The 23337-nt window shown below is 36.1% G+C and overlaps 1 protein-coding gene across 2 annotated transcripts in view; it reads left to right on the top strand.

Annotated features, from left to right (window-relative positions):
- Window positions 1-6577: 6577 nt before the first annotated feature.
- The window catches only part of LOC106085507 (uncharacterized), a 41457-nt gene continuing 24697 nt past the window's right edge, over window positions 6578-23337 (top strand). For both annotated transcript variants that reach the window (XM_013249784.2, XM_013249783.2), the window contains exon 1: window positions 6578-7528. In XM_013249784.2, coding sequence (XP_013105238.2) covers window positions 6952-7528 — 577 coding nt within the window. In that variant the 5' untranslated portion in view covers window positions 6578-6951. The remainder of the gene's footprint in view (window positions 7529-23337) is intronic.

Below are 23337 nucleotides of genomic sequence, written 5' to 3'. Positions count from 1 at the left end.
TTTTTGGTTGTCATAATTTCATCTTATTAGACAAAAGTACCGTTAGAACAAAAAAGCAAACTTGTATTTTTGTTTTTGTTTTCTAATTTAAGAAATATAAAGAAACAACATATACAACAAAACTTAACTTTATTTATTTTTTATGTTGTTTTTTCTACGCAAATAACAATGATAAAATGACAATTTTATTGAAATTTTACCATAAGTAATGAATATCCTACTGAATGAAATCAGCAAGTTTTTTTGCTTTAAAATCCATTTTCTATGAAAATTAATCGGCGAAAAATATCGCGAAAAGCAAATATAGTGCCTTTAGTTTTTAAATATCTTCTTTTTATTAAATATATCGCTTTTCTAAACTGTTGCGTTGTCCTTCTATCATTTATCATCAGTGGAATTGCTTCTAAAAAAAGAGTAAAAAAATAATTAATTTTTTATGCATCATTTAGCGCATATTATTTGGATTTAGCAAATATTTCTGTACTTACCTGCTTTTATGTCAAACTGCAGCCAAAGCAAAAACACCAACTTCTCTGCGCACTAGTAACGGTTTAAGTTGTTGTTTTATTTTGGTATGTTTTGTTCGAAGCAAAAAAACTCACCCAGAGCTACGTCGTTTTTTATAATACGGTGCGTGTACAAGAAAATCACCAAAAACAATGATTGCATACTTATGAAAAAACGAACTGTCCCTAACATAGAGACATTTATACCGGTGTTTTCACCGGTCTATTCTGGGAAAAGAAAAAAACCTCAAAGCAACCACGCAATGGACTAGAATGACTAGTGATATGACCGGTAATTTATGTTAATAGGGTGAATATACCCCAAACTTCCTGCAAGGAACTGCTTCGATGCTATTGTCTATGTTATGTGTTGTTGTTGACTTTTGTTTGTGTTCGGGCCAAGAATGAGTCTTTCGAATTTCACAAAAATTTAATAGGTATATTCGCTGCGAATAAAGTCAGTACTAGGCTTTAAAAAATAGCTCTCTACGGCTTCATGAAGTTAAATCGAGTAATCGGTTTATATGGTGACGGTATCCAAATATGGTTAGAGTTGTATCATATTTAAAATAACTATCGTCGGGGCCCCTATAAATTATAATCTAAATTCCAGCCGAATCGAACAATATTGTTTATATAATAGCTTATGTGAATATTGTGAAATAGGGCTTTATTCAAAAGGAACTACAGTAGTAAAATTGAACTAAAGACTTAACGTATGATTTTAAAAGTTTCGTCCTAGCAGTGATATGTGAGAAGTTTCTTAGTGGAATGTTCACGGACAAATTTGCATTTTGTCCTGGCGATGGAAGCGCGTGTAAAGCTCGCCCATATAATTATTAACCTGTTTCAATTGGATTTGGCAACAACACAAAACACTGCTTTCAAGACAAGTATCGTTCAAATTTTACAAACTTCTCCAAGTTTCAAAGTTCTTGTCGGGGCACTTTCTTGTTAAAACGATCCTCTTACGCCAATTTAAAAGATGTATTTTGCGTTTTTTTTTAATTAAAATGTAATTTGCAGACAATCGGTCATCATAAACTCATGCGTAAAATGTAAAAAACCCGAAAAGAAAGAATGCAAACAAGCACGAAAAGGTGCCATCACACTACATGTTCTTGTCATAAGCCTAGTACTGACTTCGGCTTTTCACACGAACGACTGTCAAAACGCACTATAAAACGAGCAAAATAGTAGCGACATGTCGCAGCAGTATAAATTTCGCACAATTTTAATTGCAAATGTAATTAAACGAAATGGGTCGTATGAACTCTGCTGTGGTATTGATGTCTTCGTTGTGTGTTGTTGTTTGACTTTCCTTCGGCTTTCGCAATAATTTAATAGCCATTTTCGCTGTGAATGAAGTCAGTATTATTAAAGTTGCAGCAGGATGCATTTATATTGAGGCCATGCGAACAGCTGAGTACAATTTTTTATTTTTGTTTTGGTTTTGCAGTAAATCTAAGTCCTGATAACACAGCTGTGATTTTTTTTTCTAAAATCATAAAAATATGTTTTTTTTTGATCCGATATTCAACACATAAGCAATAAAAATGTTAAAATGATGAAAATAAAATATAAAACACTGAAAGTGGTTTCGTTGAGAGTAGATTTTTGTTGTTGTGCTAATGACACTACCTCTTATTTGCACCATGAAGTTGGACATATAGTGTGATACGAATAAAAATAACACATGAAAATGACTTTTCAAAATAGCACTGTTAAATCCTATTTACACTGCTCTTAAAATCCGGATTTAATGGCTCGATCATCTCTTTTCCCTTTATAAAATCAGTTGACGAGAGCTTTAAATCCGGATTTAATGAACAGTGTAAACGGGGTTTTATTTTTTCGATAAGAGCGGTGCTGTATTCCTTCTGACAAAAACATGAAGAAATCTGCTGTTTTTGTTGCAAGGTGAATGAATCTTTAACAATTTGTAGCCATAAAAAATCACTACTGTCATACAAAAGCACAGTAGTGTGATAGCATAAATGATGAATGGTGTATTAATGGGCAAGTTTGACACACATAATGAAATACCAATGCTACATAAAAAGTGGTATGTCATAAGACAAGAATATGAAGTATGATAGAGCCTTTAGCCTGCTGTAATCAAGTAAGACGTAAATTAAATTAAAGGTGGTCTAATTTGTACAACAACCACAAATCATATGGAGCAATCCGCCATCTTGTCGTCAAGCTAATCGACGTTTTGCCAACACACACAAAATATTTTCGGTGCATGTGTGTATACGTATTCATGCATGAGCAAAGAATATGCAAGAAAGATGATAACAACAAAGAGCATGCAAACAAAAATCTGACATTTTAATACCGTCAAACATAACCGGCTGTTAACAGCTGTTCGCGTGAGATCACTTTTTTAAATCCGCCTTGTAAGGCGTGTAGCACAGAGGGTGAGCATACGCCTCGCAATCGGGAGGTTGATTGTTCAAATTCCAGTCGTGTTAAATCATTGAAAACAATCTTCGATCTTTAAGATCGACAGGAGAATAAATAAAGAGATTAGAAATACAGATATAAGTGATCTTCGCCCTAACAACCGAAAAATTTTGAAAAAATAATTTACTATTTTTTTCTAATTACGCACTAATTGAATTTTAAACTTTTTGTAGTCCCTTTTTAGTTTTTCGTTGGAATATATCGCCAGGTGACACGTTTTATCACGTACCGAGACATAATAAGACTAAAAAATGATATCGCCTGAGATGGTTTTCCACTTCCTTGAGTGCAGAACAAGGAATAAGCATGGCGTGGAGCCAAACGAAAGCAATACAACAGACATTATTACGAATAAGAGAATAACAACAAAGAACAATAAAGAAATTCTAGAAACAATGTGTGATGACGTAATAAGAAAACGGTTACAAATTGCATTTTAAAATACGGGAAATTAAACTAAAGGGACCTTTAAACTAATAAACCCAATTGTAACAGTATGTTACTAGTTCGCGCCATTTTTTGTCGGTTGTGAGTTATGGCTCTTAATTATAACGCACACACAACCAAATCTCGTTGATGGATAGTGCATTTCGTGAGAAAAAATTGTACTCAGCTGTTTGCTGTACACTACCTGGGTTAATATATTTTGGTTCTGGTATATACGAGAAACCAAGGCAGATTTAAAAAGGTGGTATCACGCAAACTACTGTTAACAACCGGCCAGATTTGACGGTATTAAGATGTTATATTTTTGTTTGCATTCTCTTTGTTGTTATATTCATTCTCGCATATTGTATGCTCACGTACGCACACTCTCTGCACACGTTCACCCACGCAGGCACATTTCTTTGTTTGTGTTGTCAAAATGTCGATGAGCTTGATAGCAAGATGGAGACTTCACCATATGGTTTTTATGTTGTTGTACATATGAGACAACGCTTTAAAATAATTCAGCCATGACGAGAAACTAGGCATCGTAGTCAATGCAAAGGTATTTTACAACAACTTTTATTTTGTGGCTGTCTGCAGGTGCGTGAATTGAATGAATTTCGTTTTGTTCCAACTTTTTCTTGTGTGAACTTCAATAAAAAAACAGTCTGCGAAAAATTTCGTTGTAGAGAATTGTGTGAGAATTTCAAGCTGTGTTAAACAAACAAAACAATTCGTTACAGAGAAGTATTCGTTATAGAGAAGAGTGGTGCAAATTGTTGAAAAAGATTGTGTTTTCAATTTTTATTCGTTATAGAGAACAATTCGTTATAGTGAAGTTCGTAATACAGAAATTCGACTGTATATGGGAGCTATATCTAAATCTGAACCGATTTTTTTTTAAATCAAAAATTTACCTCTTCTTCTTATGCTGAGTATTTTGTTCAGCTTTTTATGCGGAATGCTGTCCATATAAAAAAACGTCGGCGAAACACTGGAGGAAAATAGGTGAAAATTGTGTTTATAGTGAGGAAAAAGGCAAAGATAAATTTTAGTGGTGACACCATTGTCGGCATCATTTATGTTTTATTGGTTTCAACTGTTCGTTTTTAATACAAAAAATAATAAATTATTTGCAAAAAAAAAAATAAAACCATAAGTGCAGATCAAAAACGTCTTTTGATATTAAAATAAAAACAAAACAACTGTCAAATTCCGCTCGCGGAACAATTTAAGATTTCCGCGACTATTCCGAAAGCGGAATAGAAAACCCTTGAGGCTCTATTACACGGCATGTAGATGTCTTATTACATGTCAAATTTAGCACATGTAGAGTTGTATATGTCGTGTGACACAAATGAAACATATGAAAACCACTTTTGAAATTAGCACATGTAATTTTTTCGATAGAGCGTGCTTTATTCCTTCTGACAAAAACATAAAGAAATCAGCTGTTTTTGTTGTCAGTCGAATGAAAGCAAGCCCAAATTAAATTGTTTTCACAAATTTATGATTTAACTAGCTTTCTCACAATTTTAACAATTATTACGTATACAAAATCAGCTTTAGGTTATATCATACGAAAATAACATACAGGTGTAATAGCAAAAATGATGAGTCGTATGTAAATTTTGACAAACATTTTCATTTACATGTGAATACAAAAAGTGACATGTTATGAGACATCTACATGTCGTGTAATAGCGCCTTTAGCATTGCAAACAAATGCCCAAATTTATAATCACTGTACCACAGTGGTGATATAGGGTATAAAAATGTGAACAGTCGATTACGCTTATTCCTTGGTATTATTACGCTAACGTTGGTACTATATTCGGTTTTCGCGGTAAATTCTTTATAAAAAAATGAGCTACAAATATATAAGTGTTCGTTTCGCCATAACTTGTTTTTTCATCTAGGAGAAATTTACATTTCAAGGCGCCAAAGTGTTTGTTAGTGTTAGTGATATTGCTCACATGTACTTACTAGGGGTGGAAAAAATAATATTTGTGGATTCATAAATAAGAAATTTTTTGTATATAAATATAAAAAAATAAATAAATATAAAGGGTGATTTTTTTGAGGTTAGGATTTTCATGCATTAGTATTTGACAGATCACGTGGGATATCAGACATGGTGTCAAAGAGAAAGATGCTCAGTATGCTTTGACATTGCATCATGAATAGACTTACTAACGAGCAACGCTTGCAAATCATTGAATTTTATTACCAAAATCAGTGTTCGGTTCGAAATGTGTTCATTCACCGTAACGTTGCGTCCAACAGCATCTTTGAAAAAATACGGTCCAATGATTCCACCAGCGTACAAACCACACCAAACAGTGCATTTTTCGGGATGCATGGGCAGTTCTTGAACGGCTTCTGGTTGCTCTTCACTCCAAATGCGGCAATTTTGCTTATTTACGTAGCCATTCAACCAGAAATGAGCCTCATCGCTGAACAAAATTTGTCAAAATTTGAACACATTTCGAACCGAACACTGATTTTGGTAATAAAATTCAATGATTTGCAAGCGTTGCTCGTTAGTAAGTCTATTCATGATGAAATGTCAAAGCATACTGAGCATCTTTCTCTTTGACACCATGTCTGAAATCCCACGTGATCTGTCAAATACTAATGCATGAAAATCCTAACCTCAAAAAAATCACCCTTTACTTCTAAAATAAATAAAAAAATTTCCTTCATAACAAGCTATTGCAATAAATCTGGGCGTACAATAACGACCAACCAACGAAAATGCTACAAAATCTAATTACTTTTACAAATAAAAGCTGATTTCGTTTCTTTTTATATACAATAGTTTTGTGTTTCATTATTTATTAATTTAGAAAGGGTGGGTTTTGGTTGAAATTGAAACAATATATATGAATTTGGTACGGTCCACACACTCACATATGTGTGTAAACATGTGCGTAAGCAGCTGATAAATTGGTTGTTGTCAAATTAATTTTTATATGTAAATGGGAACATTTTTGTCAAAGAAATAATCAAATGTGGTAACCTTGCAAACCACCGAAAGAACGGTTCAGGGAAATTTTTCCCCAAAAGAAAAACGTAGTACCAGCCTATACGTACCTCAGTAATTTGACAATTGCAGTTGTCAATATATGTCAAATCGTTCTATTGTGATTGAATTGTTGCCGTCATTCTTAAACAAAAAGAAAAGGTCGCAAACTTTTCCATGAATCCTTGGTGTCACCACATGTTCTTGATGTAAATTAGTGAGAAGTTATCAGAGATTCATAGGGAATTTGTTTTATAAAGTGTTTACTCCAGATAAATGTAAAAAACTCCGTGAAAATCTATGCAAAAAGTTGATAATTAAGTAACTCAATTCAGCAGAAAAAAGCACGCGTCTAATGACGTCGTCATCGTATAAGTTGTTCGTCTGCTAGTCAAGAATGATGATGGAATGAAAGAAAATGTGAAATAAAGTCTCAGTGGCATTGCGAAAATAATAAAAAAGTGCTAAATATGTGAATTTCTTTCATCAAAATATCGAAAAAAAAAATATTTAAATCTAAAAATGAATTCATCACAAGAGAATTTCAATAATAATGGTTCCATTGGGTTGGCAACTTCGGGTGGAACACAGAGTTCCACCCCATCGAGTGCCAGTGTTTCAGATAAAACGCATGCAAATGCCTCTGCTGGCAATAACAACAATAAAAATGTTGCAGCTATTAAAACACCTAAGAGCCAAAGCATTGAAGCCACTATGACGGCGGGAGCGATTGTAGTAAAAACCGATCAAACGAAAAAATCTTTAGAAGGTGCAGGGAGCAAACGTTTAATTCGCACAATTAGACCAATAGATGTGCGAAAATTACAGCAGTCTGGCTTGGATCGGAAAATTGCTGAAGCGTTGAGCAAGCAGAAGCAACAAAACACAAAATTAAATAAGCTCCCAACAGTGAGTGTTGCTTCGGAAGTCTCCAAACCTCTTACAACTTTTAGTCCATCCTCAATAAGAACACAAACTCCAACTTCAGTTACAAAGCCAAAACCAACGCCGAACTCAGCTGCAGCTTCGACATCATCCAGTCGTAAATTACCCATCGTACCACCGCCACCAACTTCGAAACCGTCACTAGCTGTCGCAGGTAAATATTTATGCTGTGTTTTAAAAATATTTCCACCATTCGCTGGTTTACAACACATTTCCTATTTTTGTGTTTTTTGCTGGTTGCGCAATAAATCCATTTTGGTATATTCAACATTAGGTTGCGCTGAGTGATATGCCTTCGGTGGTTGGAAGGCTAGTGTTATCGTTTAGCAAGACAAAGATTAGGGGTTCAAACCCAAGTAAAGTTTTTTTTGTTAGTTTTGTTAATTTTATTTTAATTTTGTTAATTTTATTTTAATTTTTGTTTTGTTTTTATTCCTATTTATTTTTTAAATAAGAATAAATGTTTTTGTTTTTTTCATTTGCAACATACCTAGCACGGCATTTTAAACTCTTTGCTTTACAGCAAAGGGTTTAATCCAAGTTCGCTTTTAACATAAACAAATTAAATTTTTAATTTCGTATACATTCCAAAAACTACTACGTTTAACCATAATTGTTTACCCCATGTATCAAATATATATCATGTATAATGCGCCTTATATTTATGTTTCCAAGGAAATAATACCATGTTTCAAAGGAAATAATTTTATTCATATCTACCATGAGAACTAAAAAATGTTATTGTCTTAAATGTAGTTTGTGGCGGAAATCCTCTAATTAGGGATAATATTTGCGGCAAGCTTTACCCGTCAAAAAAAAAAAAAAACAACAACCAATGATCCATGCACATCGATGGGGATAATATGGGACTTGAATTAGCCTTCTAAAGCGAGCAAGATTTTTGTAGACGGTCTCATGCAAAATAAGCCTCTGATCAAGATAATTTGACACTAAAAAAGAATTTGCAAGTAGAGACCGAATCTGATACTAAAATTTGAGACCAAGAGTCCATTCTATTGTAAAAAAAACACTTCTATCAATGTGATGTCCTAATAAATTCATTTTTTCCATTGTGTTCGCCCTAAAGATAACCAAAAATAAGTGTTAGTCGGTAACACTTTTTTGATGGGCCCCATCAGTCATCCCAGGCCGTCACAAAAGTCCAGAATGACTCGGTGGGGTCAAACGACTTGAGAGAGCTCAGGGAGAAAGAGGTTGTTACCTATAATCCTACGCCTTCTCCCAGCTATCACGGCACATCAGATGCTCGAACGTCGTCAATTCCTCCTCATGCCCATAGACCCGAGCCCATCGCCATGTTAACGACATTACATCGCAGTGGCCGGTCAGGTCTCCCACCAACAATCCAAGGTCAAGGCACCCATAAGTGAGGATCGGCCGAACCATAGCAGTGTACATCCAGCGGGCCGTACTTGGCCTAATTCGCCAACACCTACCTATCGAGTTCAAATCTCCCCGCCGTGCGAATCTCTCCTCAACGTTTCTTCTTCAGTTCAATTTCTGGTCAAGACTCTTGTCTAATTTTTTAACAGGAATTAAAACAAAATTTAAAAACAATTTCCAGCGTTTTCAAAACAGTTTGGAAACAAATTTTAAAAAATCGCACGATTATTATATCCACCGCCGACGCGGGATAACTGCGAGTATTACACAGGCTGGAAATTTGAGTTTCAAACTATGTGCTTTTACGTTTACAAAAAAACGTTTTACAAAAAAAAAAAAAAAAATTCCGTGAAAAAGGTTTTCTGCCAAATGTTGCTAAAATTGCTTAACATGGCTCTCAGAATTATGATTAGTTAAATTTTTAGGGTAAAATCTTGTCCTAACTACATTACTGACAGTTTACGTAACTGCTATTTATGAAAAGGTATGTGACATATCTGTGCCACTGTAGCTGCGATATATACCGATCTCACGATTTGAATTATTGGACCAATAAAAACAGCAATTATTAACCGATTTCGCTGATATTTGGCAAAATGAGCTGTGTTAGGGTCTGCGATGCAAATTTACCAATGAACATTCCATTAAGGAACGGGCAAACTTTTCATATATCAATTAGTGCTGTCCGATTCAATTTTAAGCTCAATGATAAGGAGCCTTCTTTTTATAGCCGAGTCCGAACAGCAAGAGACACCTCAACTGTGTCCTCTACTTTGGAATATGGCCATTAACAATATATTATTGTCTCTGGAAAAAAAGGGAGTAAAAGTCATCGCGTATGCTGATGATGTGGCGGTTAGTGGAAAGTTTCCAGCATTCTTAGATATATACTTCAGGAAGCGACAGAAAAATGGGCTACCGAAAGCGTAAATTCTTCTAGTACAAATGTAGCTCACTTCAGCAGGAGATATAAGTTACCCACACTTGCAGCTGTCTCCATGGGTGTTGCATTTACTGAAAGTGCAAAATAACTGAATGCTGGAAATTGAACTGAAATCAAACATTTTGGAAAGCGCAAGAGCGGAAACTTTTGCCCTATATACCTGCAAGATAGCCTTGCCAATGGAATTTAAACCCCGTGTCATGCACTGGGTACATACCATATATAGTTACACTATATGGCTGTTTCCAAAATTGACGAATTGAAGTTCTAGTACTGATCATATTGAGAGGGTTACCCGTCCACTTTAGTGTGTGTCAAGCGGACATCCTTGCAGTTAAAGAAGTGGTGGAATGGATTAGATATGGTATAACGGCAATTGACTTAAATATCCTCTCACACAGCCAGGCAGCCATTTAATTTGTGGGGAACTTATGTCTGAATTCAAAAACCGCCCTCGCCTGTAGTAGGTCCTGAGTAGATCTCGAACGAGATGGCTGCACAGTTCAAACTTCACCAGGTCTGGGTGCCAGGCCACAAATATATCCCAGGGAATTGCAAAGCAGACGAGCTTACGAGACTTTGAAAAACCTTAAACATTCCAGGTGAACTGGAATATCTGGGTAGACTTCTAGCGAGTATGCAATGAATGACAGATGATCACATCCAAAATTATGTGGCTCAATCCAAAGGTCTACCGTTTGCTATCGCTTGCTTGAACAGACGTCTCAATCATTGTGTCCGTCATGACAGGCCACTGTCTGATTGGTAAATATGCTGAAAGACTGAAGGTTCCAAGTAACGACCTCTGCAGAAGCTGTGAGAACGTCGAAGAATAAAATACTATGGAACATCTGCTGTTTGTGTGTCCCGCATTGGCAGTCAGAAGTAATTCTACTTTAGGTTCTCATTTCTTTATGTCTGATTTAGCGTATGTGAAAATTTGCAAGTTGTTGGGATAGTTTTGGATAGTTTAACGGTAGGAGCATCACAATGGATGAAAACGTCTATTTTAGTCTAATGACAGACTTCATTTTAAACATAATCATACCTGATCTTTAAATTTCCAACCATTCCGAAATTTTAAAATTTTCTGACATTCCCAAATATATGTTCCAAAAATCGAGACATTTTTGCATGATTTACTTTTGTGGTATATTTGCCTTTAGTGTGCATTTGCGTGCTATTTCCATTACACCCAGCGTTACCATTGTGACCCTTAAGGGTAATTTTGACCCTTTTTTGAAACCTTGACCCTTTTTGTGACTAATAGCCTTTTTTTAACCCTTTTTTAATATTTTCTTTAGTTGTTCTTTGCTTACACGTCTTGTGCCTTGTAACTACATAGTGTTGTAGGTGTTGTCTATTAGGTTTTGCCTAAAATCTACTTAAATGTTCATATTCGATTCGTTCGAAACAAATCCGCAGGGATTATTGGAAACAGGCTCTGAATCAGATGTCGCACTTGATTCAGAGCCAAGAAATTTTGACCAAACGAAATTGCCCATAAAAAGAATTCCCCGTATATTCTTTAAAGAATGCCAACGTCAGTATGCAAATTTGGCCATAAACATTTCATTTAGAAACAGCGTGAATACTTCTTTTATATTAATGAGTTGGCGGTACAAGTTAAGATCAATGATAAAGGACCTCTTCTTGTTGCCGAACCCGAAAGACTTGTCGCAGTGGGACACCGTACGGCAAGTTTATACAGCTTATTAACTAAGGTTAATACTTCAAAAGTGACTCCATCACTAGGAGGGGATAACCACCACCTCAGAGTACGTGTTCGCCCTTTTTCGTCAGGGAAGAGGCACAACCCGGAGTGCCTTCTCCGCACGCTACAAGTCCGTTAGTTAGTTAAGTCACTCTCGAACCCGGTAGACGGGATGACAGGACCTCAGTCACTTTTGGCGACGTAACCGTGACTGATCCGAAGAGATGCGCCAGATTGTTCATCCGTCAATTTATTGTTGTTGTTGTAGCAGTGTGTTGTACACTTAGGCGGCAGCCCTTGCCGATGAAGGAGGGCAAAGAGGAGAGCCAAGTAACGAATGTCATCCGTGACGTTAAGTCATCCAAGGCGTTGGGCCCCGACGGAATCTCTACTTTGAAGCTGAAGAATCTAGATTTACCTGGAGGTGAGAACCTTTCTACTTTCCTCAACCTTTCTTTGAACACTCTTATAGTTCCCGATGTCTGGAAAATGGGCAAAGTGATTCCGCTACTGAAGTCTGGAAAGGACCCTAGTTTGGGGAGTCGTACAGACCGATCTCCCTTCTCTAACCAGTAGCAAAGACACTTGAGGTACTTCTCCCGAGACTCGTAGGAGAATTTTCATTCGCCGAGCAGCAACATGGATTTCGAAGACTGCATAGCACAACAATTGCCGTGGCTTCAATCAGCCCAGGCCATGTGATAGGACGGTCCTCGTGGCACTGGACCTATCGAAGGCAATCGACACTGTTAGTTATGCCAAACTATTGTATTTGAGGACATCGCCAACACGCCCCTCCAGCCAGGCCTGAAAGTCGAAGTCGAAGCACCGTAGAGTAAAACAGGCGAGGTGATATCTTCAAGGCGAGGTGATATCTCCGGCACTGTTTGACCTCTACCTATCCTCCATTGCACCCCCTCCAGACGTCGTAGAGATCGTATCATATGCGGACGATTGTACGATTATGGCTTCAGGCCTCCGATCCATTGATGGCATCTGCGATAGCTTCAACGTCTATCTCAACGAACTTGCCTCATATTTGGCTGCAAGAAATATGAAGATATTTGCCACCAAATCTTCAGCCACATTGTTCACTACAAATACGCGTGAGGTGAATACTAATCTGACTGAGATGGTCGATGGAGAAATGATTTCGACCATCAAGTGTCTCAAAATACTTGGCGTCACATTTGACAGCTCTTACACATTCTCTCCACAAGCCACAGCAAATTGCGATAAAGTAAAAACATGGTCCGCAAGTCACTTGTCGGCAGCACTTGGGGTGCGGACAAAGAAATCTTGTTGACCACGTACAAAGCAATTGGACGGTCTGTGGTAAGTTATGCAGCACCAGTGTGATCTCGTCAGCTCTGACACGAAGTGGTCAAAATGACGCCCTTCGAATTGCGACGGGCTGTCTCCTCAGTTCTCATGGGGACCACGAGGAGACAAAGATCCTACCAGTGCGTAGACATAGCTACATGCTATCCAAGCAATACATTTTGGGCTGTTATAGCAGAGACCATCCAAATCATCATCTTGTGGATAGATATCTACCGCCCAGAAGCCTTGAGGTAGAACTACAAAAGCTAGATCGTAAGGTTGAGCTCTACAAGAGAGAACCTCTAGATCAAGCGGCATATCAAGCGGGGCTAGACAACATTCATGCAGACACCGTAGCAGATGCAGTAAACCCTGTGGACGCACCCCATCTTAGTCGCAGAGTTCCTGGATCTAGGCACTCAACAGAATCAAGCAGACGAAAGATTGAACACAACAAACTGCTACAAAAACAATGGCAACACCACCGCTGAAAAATTGTTTGATGTTCTCGCCGGGATTTGAGTTCAGCGTCAAAGGTCGACATGACAACCTCTGAGCTACGGTGGCCCCCAAACTCTTTTTAGATAGGTCAAACAAGATGATTATACTTAAAATGGCAATCCCATGGCAGCCGGTTGTACGTACCGGATTGACCCGATGGATTCCTTCATCGGCAAGAGCTGCCGCCTCAGTGTACAACAACAACTAAAAATGGATTTGACCTTTTTGAAAAAACACCCTTTTTGTGACCCTTTAAAAAAATACCCTTTTTTGACCCTTTTGAAAAAATCATAACGGTAACGTTGATGACGTTGCCTTTACAGGAAAAGAGTTAGACTAATTTTTTAAGTATACCAATCGGTTTAGAATTAGCTCCTCATACCAATGAGTGCTGTCCGATTCGAGTTTAAGCTCAATGATAAGTGGCCTTTTTAAAGCCGAGTCCGAACGGCGAACAGTGGGGTATTTGAACCCAAAAGTTTCGTTGAAATCAACGGATATGCCGATCTTCATGAAATTCAGCAAATATAGGTGTAGAAGAAGACAATTTTTATGTTTGAAGCAAATCGGTTCATATTTATATAGCACAGGACCAAAGAAATAATCCTAAGCACCTATGGAAGGCCGTAGTAGTAGTAGTAGTAGTTGTAGCCACATTTTCATGTGGAGGTGGATCAAACTCCTGTGTGAGCCACCGGTTATTTAAAGGCGCCAATAACTCGCCTTGTGATATCGAGCATCATAGGCACTCAGTATTTGTGCAAGAGCCGGTGCCACCCGTCCTCTCACTGACACTCTCCTCTCGATACCTCTGATTGTCCGCGCCTGTCGTTGCAGCTTCTCCGTATGGTGCATTCCACTATCCGCAACTTGTGGACGCGCCCGGTAGCTCGCAGCAAAGCTTCCCGTGACAGCAATGAACTCAAAGATCAGGCCTGTGCGGTGCTTCTCGTGCTCTCGTTATCCCGTGCCGGATTCTCGTTTGGTCTTTGAATAGTGTTGTTCAGAGTATTAATGATATGTTATAAAATTAAATAAAAGAAGTGAAAACCGAATGTAGAAAAATGATAATAAAGTTGTTGAAATAGTTTCGAATAAATTTTAAACAATAATTTCTGTAATAGTGGGACTTAGAAAAAACACTGTTCCAAAGAAAGGCGAGAATAAGCTCAAAACTGCGAAAAGTAATCAAAATACTATGAAAAATATACAGATAAATTTAAGATATAGTGGGATGCTTTGATCAAACGATTGCCAAAACCTAATTAAATAAAGAACTGGCCGAAAACCTCGGACTCATACGTAAAACATCAACTATTGATGACCGTCGATTTTATGATATAGCAAAGGCAACACTTCTGAGTCTTGAAAAAGACTCAAGGGGGACGAAATCTGAATGAAATTTGTCCCACTATTCGCAAACGTTTTTCTGGAAAAACAAACGTATTAGCAAAAAGTCCAAGAATAGTACCATTGCTGGCCAAGAAGTATACTATATAAAAACACCGAGTGTAGCTTTTTTATATTTCGCGATTGGACAACCGTTGTGTTGCAACCTGCCAACTGACAGCTCTATCGTAAAGCTTGACATTTTTGATGTTATACGAACACAGAACGTTTTGACATACGAGCGCTATTGGTGCTGTTTACAGTAACTTGAAAGATTCATCTCGCCCAAAAAATGGAATTAAATCGTGAACATTTTCGTGTGATTATTTTTTACAACTATCATAAAAACAGTGCATCGATGAACTTAATCGAATTTTTGGCGTTGAAGCTCCATTAAGGACTAGTGTTTATCAATGGTATGGTGAATTCAACCGAGGTCGTAGTTCAATCCAAGACGAATTTCGTGAAGGTCGTCCAAAATCAGTTTTTTTTCAAACAACCATTGATGCTGTGCGCAAACTATTGGGTTGCCCAAAAAGTAATTGCGGATTTTTTAAAATAAAGTAAATGCATTTTTAATAAAACTTAGAATGAACTTTAAACAAATATATTTTTTTACACTTTTTTTCTAAAGCAAGCTAAAAGTAACAGCTGATAACTGACTGACTGTTACTAAAAGTAACAGCTGATAACTGATAACTGAAGAAAGAATGCAATTACAGAGTCACAAGCTGTGAAAAAATTTGTCAACGCCGACTATATAAAAAATACGCAATTACTTTTTGGGCAACCCAATAATATTGCAAGATCGTCATGTGACCCATCGTGAAATTAAGATAACCTTAGTCATAAGTGAGACCAGCATACATTCAATATTGCATGAACATTTGACCGTCATAAAAATTTATTCGCGTTGGATACCACACAATCTGTCAATCGTTCAAAAAAAAAAAATATACGAAACAACAGCACTTTTGTGCACTCAAAACATCGTTTTGATAAGTCATCTGCCGTATAGTCCTGACTTGGCACCGGATGACTTCTCTTTATTCCCGTACGTAAAAAATAAAATGAGAGGTCAACGTTTTTCGACACCTGACGAAGCCGTTGATGCGTTCTGAATACAGGTTTTGGAGATACCTCAATCAGAGTGGCAAAAGTGCTTCGATAATTGATTCAAACGCATGGAAAATATTTTGAAAAACAGTAAAGCTATTTCTAATGAATAATATTTGTGTGTTCTCCAATCCCGAAATAAAAATATTTTCTGTTCTCTGATCCCGATATATAAAAGGTAACCCTCGTATAAAGTCTGCGGACCTCTTTCCTATGTTGGGAATCCTACCGGCCATCCAGGGTTTTTCTTAATATTAATAAGAAATAAAAATAAATAACTAAAACGCATCAGATTTATGGATATATAATGCTAATATATCGTATATATATACGATACATATTTGGTAGAAATTAATCAACGGCTCTATGCCGTTACGAAGGGCATACATAGCACTACATTGCATAAATTAAATTTTATGGATGTCATCAGTATGCAACTTTGATTGTTTCATTGATTTTATATAAATCTGAGCTGACATACATGACTTACTTTAAAGACCCTAGAATAGTGAAAAGATTTTTGAAAATTTTCAATTAAAATGTCTAGCATTAAGGGTTAGTGCGTTTAAAGATATCGCCGAATATGAATTTATATAGATTACATAACAACAAAGATGAAGAAAATAGTTATCAATAAAATCTCACATCCCTTATTAAAGTTTGCACACGTCACTTCCTTGGTCCAAGGACGAACGCTATTGATTTTGAACAACATCGGTTCTGATTTATATCTTTCATCCGATGTGGCGTTTTAAGACTGTAGAAGCCATAATTTTGGTCCAATCTTTACAAAATTTGGCAATTTTATAGAATTAGTTGGTTTTGAAAAGAAAAAAGATTTTGTTTTAAAGGAAAAGTATTTGAAAAATTGTTCACAGAACCGTTCCCAAGAAAAAACTAGTAAGGAAGGGCCAAAAGTCGGACGGTATCGACTGTATAATACCCTACACCTACCCTATAAGTACAATGTGGGAGCTATATCCAATTCGGAACTATTTTTGATGGACCTCGGCGAGCAAAAATATGTTCAAAATGTAATAGCTACGGTTGACAAATGACAACATTATTGCAAATTACCCAAAATCTGACGAATATATATATGGGAGCTATAAATAATACTGAACCGATTTCCATGAAATTCACCATTGTCGAGCGTCATTAGAAAATCCTTCCTGACAAGTTTCGAGAGAATCGGGTAATAAATGACCATTTTATTGCATTATTACTGCAAATCGGACGAACATGTATATGGGAGCTAAATCCAAATCTGAACCGACTTTTTTCCAATTTCAATAGGCTTTGTCTCTAGGCCGAAAACCGACGATATCGGATGAAAATTGCGACCTGTAGTTTGTACACAAATTGACATGGACAGACGGACATACAGACAGACGAACATTCAGACAGACGGACATAGCTAAATCGAATCAGAAAGTGATTCTGAGTCGATCGGTATACTTATCAATGGGTCTATCTCTCTTCCTTTTGGGTGTTACAAACGAATTCACTAAATTATAATACCCTGTACCACAGTAGTGGTGTAGGGTATAAACAATATATTCAGCAAAATTCATTTACATAACATACAAGTACAGTTACTATGATTGATTTAATAAAGTAGACAAAATTCAAAGGTTTGTATGATTATTTTTTTTTACAACACCCCTTCTCAATCATACAATCTAATAATTTACATAATTTATTAAATCTAACTGCTGATCAGATGTTGCGATAGGTTGGAGATTGATAATTCCTTTTTCGATGTAATCTCTAATGAAGTGAGGTTTGATGTCTATATGCTTCGTTTTCTTGGTTTCAACATTTGACGCCATGCATATACATCCATGATTGTCTTCATAAATTGTTACAGGTTAAATTTTTAATAATGTTAAATTTTGAAGTACGTCACCTAACCAAATTGCTTCTGAGACTACAGAGCTTAATGCCACATATTGAGATTCAATCGACGATGTAGCCACAGTCTACTTGCTTGTACTTGCCCAGGATACCTTTCATCCAAACATTTTAATACCACTTACCGATTTTCGATCCACTTCATTACTGGCCCAATCTGCATCAGCAAACCCTAGAAAAGGGGCTTCATCACTTTTCTTTTCGAAATGTAATTTGGTCTTCATTATCCATTTAAGATATCTTAAAATCCTTTTAACCGATTGCCAGTGTTACTTCGAGGGATTTTGTTGAAAACGTCCCAGATAACTCACATGGTAACATATATCCGGTCTAACGCATAGCATGATAAACTTTATACTGACAAGCAACTTTCTGTAGGTCATCCACATAAAGTATGATATAGATTACCTCGTCGTTCACAAATTTTGTGTATACACAGTAGTCGTGATTTGATCTTACGTATCTAAGAGCTATTAGCTAATTATTAAGAGTGCCATTCCAACACTTGGCAGCAAGTTTTAAACCATATACAGACTTTAATATACGACAAGCCATGTTTTTTCTTTCAGAGACACCCTCTGGAATTTGCATAAAAATTTCTTTTAATGAACCATGCAAAAACGCCGTTTTTGCGTCGATTTGATAAAAAACTAAACCATTATTCACTGTAATCGCTAGTACCACACGAACTGTTGAAAGTTTAGCGGTAGGCGCGTATACTTCGTTATAGTCCAATCCTTTTCTTTGTATCTTAGTGGTTTTCCATCTTCGTTATACTTGATATTGAATATCCACTTAGATTTTAGCAATTTTGCCGTGTTGATGAGGGGTCTTTCATATTTCCAAACTTTATTCGCTTCCATTGATTTCAATTCATCATTTATGGCTTTAATCCACATTTTTTCATCTGCTCTGCGATTAATGTCGTCATATGTTTCTGGAACATCCATGGGGAATTCCTCTTTTATATAAGCAGAAAATCCTAACTTAAAACCCAAAAACCTATTTGGAATCCTCTTTGTTCGAGTTCTTCTTGGAGTATCCTACAATTCGTCATCTAGTGTGTCGCCACCACTACTATTTCCATTATCCGTGACATGCTCTTCATTTTAGTTGTTCGATGTTTCGTCATTATTTCCTATATCAGGTGGACCATTTTCTATAGTATTGTTGGATGCTTGGATAACAGGCACGCTATTTTCACCCTCTTCTTGCATGTAACTCCTAATAATTCGTGCAGGGATTTCATCACACTCTTCTTCCATACTACTTCTTACAATTTGTGCAGGGGTTTCGGGTTTCTCTTCTTTATAGGCATAACATGACTCGTTGAATTTAACATCTATTGAAGTGATTTGATTATCTTCCTAGTTTGCATGTTCCATAATTTGTATCTATTTGGAACATATCTCAACATTACCAATTGTTGACTTTTAGAATCAAGTTTCTTTCGTTTTTGTTTCGGCACCCAAGCGTAAGCTCCGCATTTAAAAACTCTCAAATTATCAACATCTGGTTTGCTTCCGTACCACATTTCTGCTGGAGTTACATTTGCTAATATTGATTTGGTCGGACTTCGGTTGATTGGGTAAAGAGCTGTCAGGGCAGCTTCGTTCCACATGTTCTTTGGTATACCGGATTCGAGCAGCATGGTTCTTACTTTTCCATCAGTGTTGAACCTTTCTACTATGCTATTTTGCTGAGGACAGTAAGGAATTGATTCTTCTACTTGAATACCTTTGTTTTTATACCAGTTCCTTTGACCCATATTCTCTACCCTTTTGAAATTACAATACCAAATTTTGCACAAGCCAATGCTTCATACTCCACGAATTTTTCAAACACTTCGGACTTCTTATTGATTGTAAACATATATCACGGTGAAATGGGTGTAGTCATCAATAAAAGATACAATGTACAGCGGTCAAAAAAAGTATTCATCATTCAATGTTTTTTTTTTAATAAGTCTACAAAAGACAATTGGAATAAAAACATATTAAACTAATGATGCAGTAGTGCTTGTGTGATATATATGTACACAATTTCATTGTTTTTAAAGAAAAAAATAGTATTTATTGGAACAAAAAGGGCCATTTTACAGCTGAACACAAAAAATTAAACAAAAAAAGTATTCATCATTGCAAAAAAACAAAAAAATAAATAACATAATTTAAAAAAATTAATACTTTGTTATTCGACCACCGCGTCTTATAACTTCTTTTGAAGTTTCGGTTTGACATCGATTGGACTAATTTAGCGGTTATATTTTGGTCTATATTAGTCCATTCCTCCATTATCACCTGTTGCATTTGACTCTTGCTCGAAAAATTGCGCGTTCTCAATTTGCGTTCGAGATGTTCCCAAAGATGTTCAATTGGGTTCAAGTCGGGACTTTGAGGAGGAGTTTTAATGACTTTGGGGCAGTTATACAGCATCCACATCTTGGTATTTAAAGCAGAATGTTTGGGGTCATTATCTTGATAATATTGAAAGTTATTACCAAGCCCAAGTTTTACAGCACTATCTTTTAAATTCCTCTTTAAAATGTCAATGTAATACTTATGATCCATTACTCCATTAATAATTTCAAGATTTCCCGCTCCTGAAGCCGCCATACACCCCCAAACCATTAAACCACCTCCACCATGTTTTACAGTAGCAACTGTGTTTCGTTCTTCAAGCTCTGTATTTGGTTTTCTGTACACTATGACCTTTCCATCGCACCCAAAAAGATTAAACTTGCTCTCGTCTGCAAAAATGACTGTTTTCCAAAATGATTCGGGCTGTTTTACATACATTTTTGCGAAGTTTAGCCTTTTCACTCGGTTTATTTTATTTATAAAGGGCTTCTTACGTGCAGTTCTTCCTCTGTAACTATGCCTTTTGAGTGTATTTCGAATTGTTTGTGTAGTAACTTCCTTCCCTAAATATTCCATAGTGTTTTTACGAAGAATGGTCGCATTTGTCTTCGGAGTTTTCTGAACTTGCCGCACTAGCCAACGCACATCTCCAACTGAAAGTGCTTTTGGTCGACCAGATCTTGGTTTATTGTCAACAGTTTTCGTTTCTGTCCACTTTCTGATGATGGATTGTATAGTAGATCGTGGTCTATTTAATATTTCACTGATAGTTTTTTGAGTTAAACCATTCCTGTGGTGTTTTATTATCAAAACTTTTACCTCATCAGAAACCTCGTTTTGCTTACGACCCATTTTGACAAAAACTATATTTTCAATGAAATTAAATATTTGCTGTCAAGGGCAAAGCCTCCTTTACTAAATAAAACAGAAAAGGGGGATTCCCAAATAATATTTGAATTTGACTTTGATGATAGCACATCAATGATGAATACTTTTTTTGTTCTGTTTTTGGTGTTATTATTTAAAATTGCATTTTTTGCGCTAATTAAATTTATTTTTTGAATTTATTTTAAAACATATTACGAAAAATAAACTATTGCATAAAACTGCATTATTTGTTTACTTTAAATTTTCTTCAATTACCCAAAATAAGTGAATTTATTATCAATTTTGCTAATGATGAATACTTTTTTTGACCGCTGTACTTTGAACCATCCCAAGCTACGGGATCGATTGAACCGCAGACATCAGAGTGAATCCTCTGAAGTGGACTAGTAGACTTTTCACGTGTTTTATTTAAAGGGTCACGACATTATTTTCCCTCGATGCAAAAGTCACAAAAATTAATCTTTTCTGGTTTTAAATCCATATCTAGTACCATGTTTTTATTCACCAGTTCCTTAAACGAGGACCAAAATGTCCATATCTTTTGAGCCACAACTTTTTGGAATTTGATATATCTGCGACATGTTTGCCAATATTAAAACTGACCTCGTATAGACTACCACGCATGTACGCTGTCGCTACTTCTTGGCTTCTTTCTGTTATAAATGCCTTGTCTTTCAAGAATCTGACTTCAATGGCGGCTGATGTCATCTTTTTCACAGACAATAAATTGTCCCTTAGATGTGGAATCTATATAACATTTTTCAATATGACATCTTAATCTCTGTTGCTGCTGAATTTAGTTATGCCTTTATAATTTTTAATCAGAAATTAATTGCCTTTAGCTATTCTTATCTCCACGGGAGTTACAAGCTTTGCCATCGATTCTAAATACCATTTCCCTTAACCAAATGGTCGCTTGCACCAGAATCTAAATTTTACGCAAGACATACCAGAACTTGAATAATCTGCATCTGCATAAAATAAACTGATTTGCTATGGTCTTTTTGTGTATATTTAGGGTCTTTTAATGCACTTTGGCTTCATTTTGACGACAATCAGTTGCTTTATGTCCAAATTTATGGCATTTGTAACACCGTCCTTGAAAATTTCTTTTCAAATTCTTTTTACCTTCAAATGCTGTTTTTACTGAAATTCAACCCCTTCTGAACGATGCTCCATTTTTGTTTCTTCTAAGACCAGCCTTTCCTTTACCATGTTGTAAGACAACTGGGATTCGTCCAAATTTTGAAGTGTTGTTATTAATGGATCAAATTTCTTTGGCAATGATATAAATAATTGCGTAAGAACATCACTATTTTCAACATTTGCTCCAGCCATCTTGAGGTTCCTGGTCAGATGTTAAAATTTCATCAGATGTTGCGCCACAGATTCTGCTTCTTTTAAGCGTATATTCATTATTTGCTTTCTAATCAAAACTTGAATTGTAATTGATTTCTTCGCGAAATCATTCTTCAAGCTCTCCCACATTTCTTTGGCTATTCTTTTCTCACGGACGTATCCGAGGCTATCATTACTTACGAAGGACACTAATTTATCTCTTGCTTTTCTGTCCTTGTTTAAAAAAGCTTTTTTTTTGCAGCATTTTCTGTTGGTGGAACGTTCGTTAAAACATCCTTCTAATCCAAATTTTCAAAATTTGAATCTGATATGACCTTCTAAGGCTGTTTAAATTCCCCTTTTTGCCATATGTAAAAAAATCTTACAAGGTTCTATTCGATATTTCAAATGGTATGTAAAATTAAAGTCTGACTATATTTGGAGATGAGTTCTATATATTAAAAGTAGTACGTAGATTAGTTGGTATAGGGTATTATATAGTCTGCTTCGCCCGATTTTTGCCTTTACTTACTGGCTTGGCATAGACTTATTTTAAAAAAGCTCCAAAAATCCAAATGGGTCAGAAACGAGCAAAATTTTTTTATATATATAATCGAGAAAACCCTGAATCAGAAAAACCTAGATATGAAGCTTAATACGTTTTGATAGTCAACGATATCTATGTTTTTCTAAAAAAAAACATTAAAATCTAAAAGTGGTCAGAAATATATTTTTTGCGATATGTACAATTTTAATTTCCACTATAGCAAATTTTGGAAAATTAGTTCAATGCCTGGAACGGATAGGTTTAAAGTTTAAAGTTTCAAGATTATATGAGTTATGGTTTTTTCTGAAAATACTTGTACACAAATTATGCAAAATCATGTAGTATGAAAACCCAAAAAAGTGTATGTTTATGAGCCTACTGTAACTAGGTTATGTGTCCTTGACCATATTTTCTCCGGAATATAAAGACATTTGTATACCCTTTCTAATGGTGCATTATATATTTCGTTATAGCTTGAAATTTCTATTTTGAATTAAACGACACCTTACAGTGCGACACCCTTTTG

Source organism: Stomoxys calcitrans, chromosome 1 (genome assembly GCF_963082655.1).
Source record: "Stomoxys calcitrans chromosome 1, idStoCalc2.1, whole genome shotgun sequence".
In the NCBI taxonomy this organism is placed as follows: domain Eukaryota; kingdom Metazoa; phylum Arthropoda; class Insecta; order Diptera; family Muscidae; genus Stomoxys; species Stomoxys calcitrans.
This window is presented reverse-complemented; position numbering and strand designations above follow the sequence as displayed.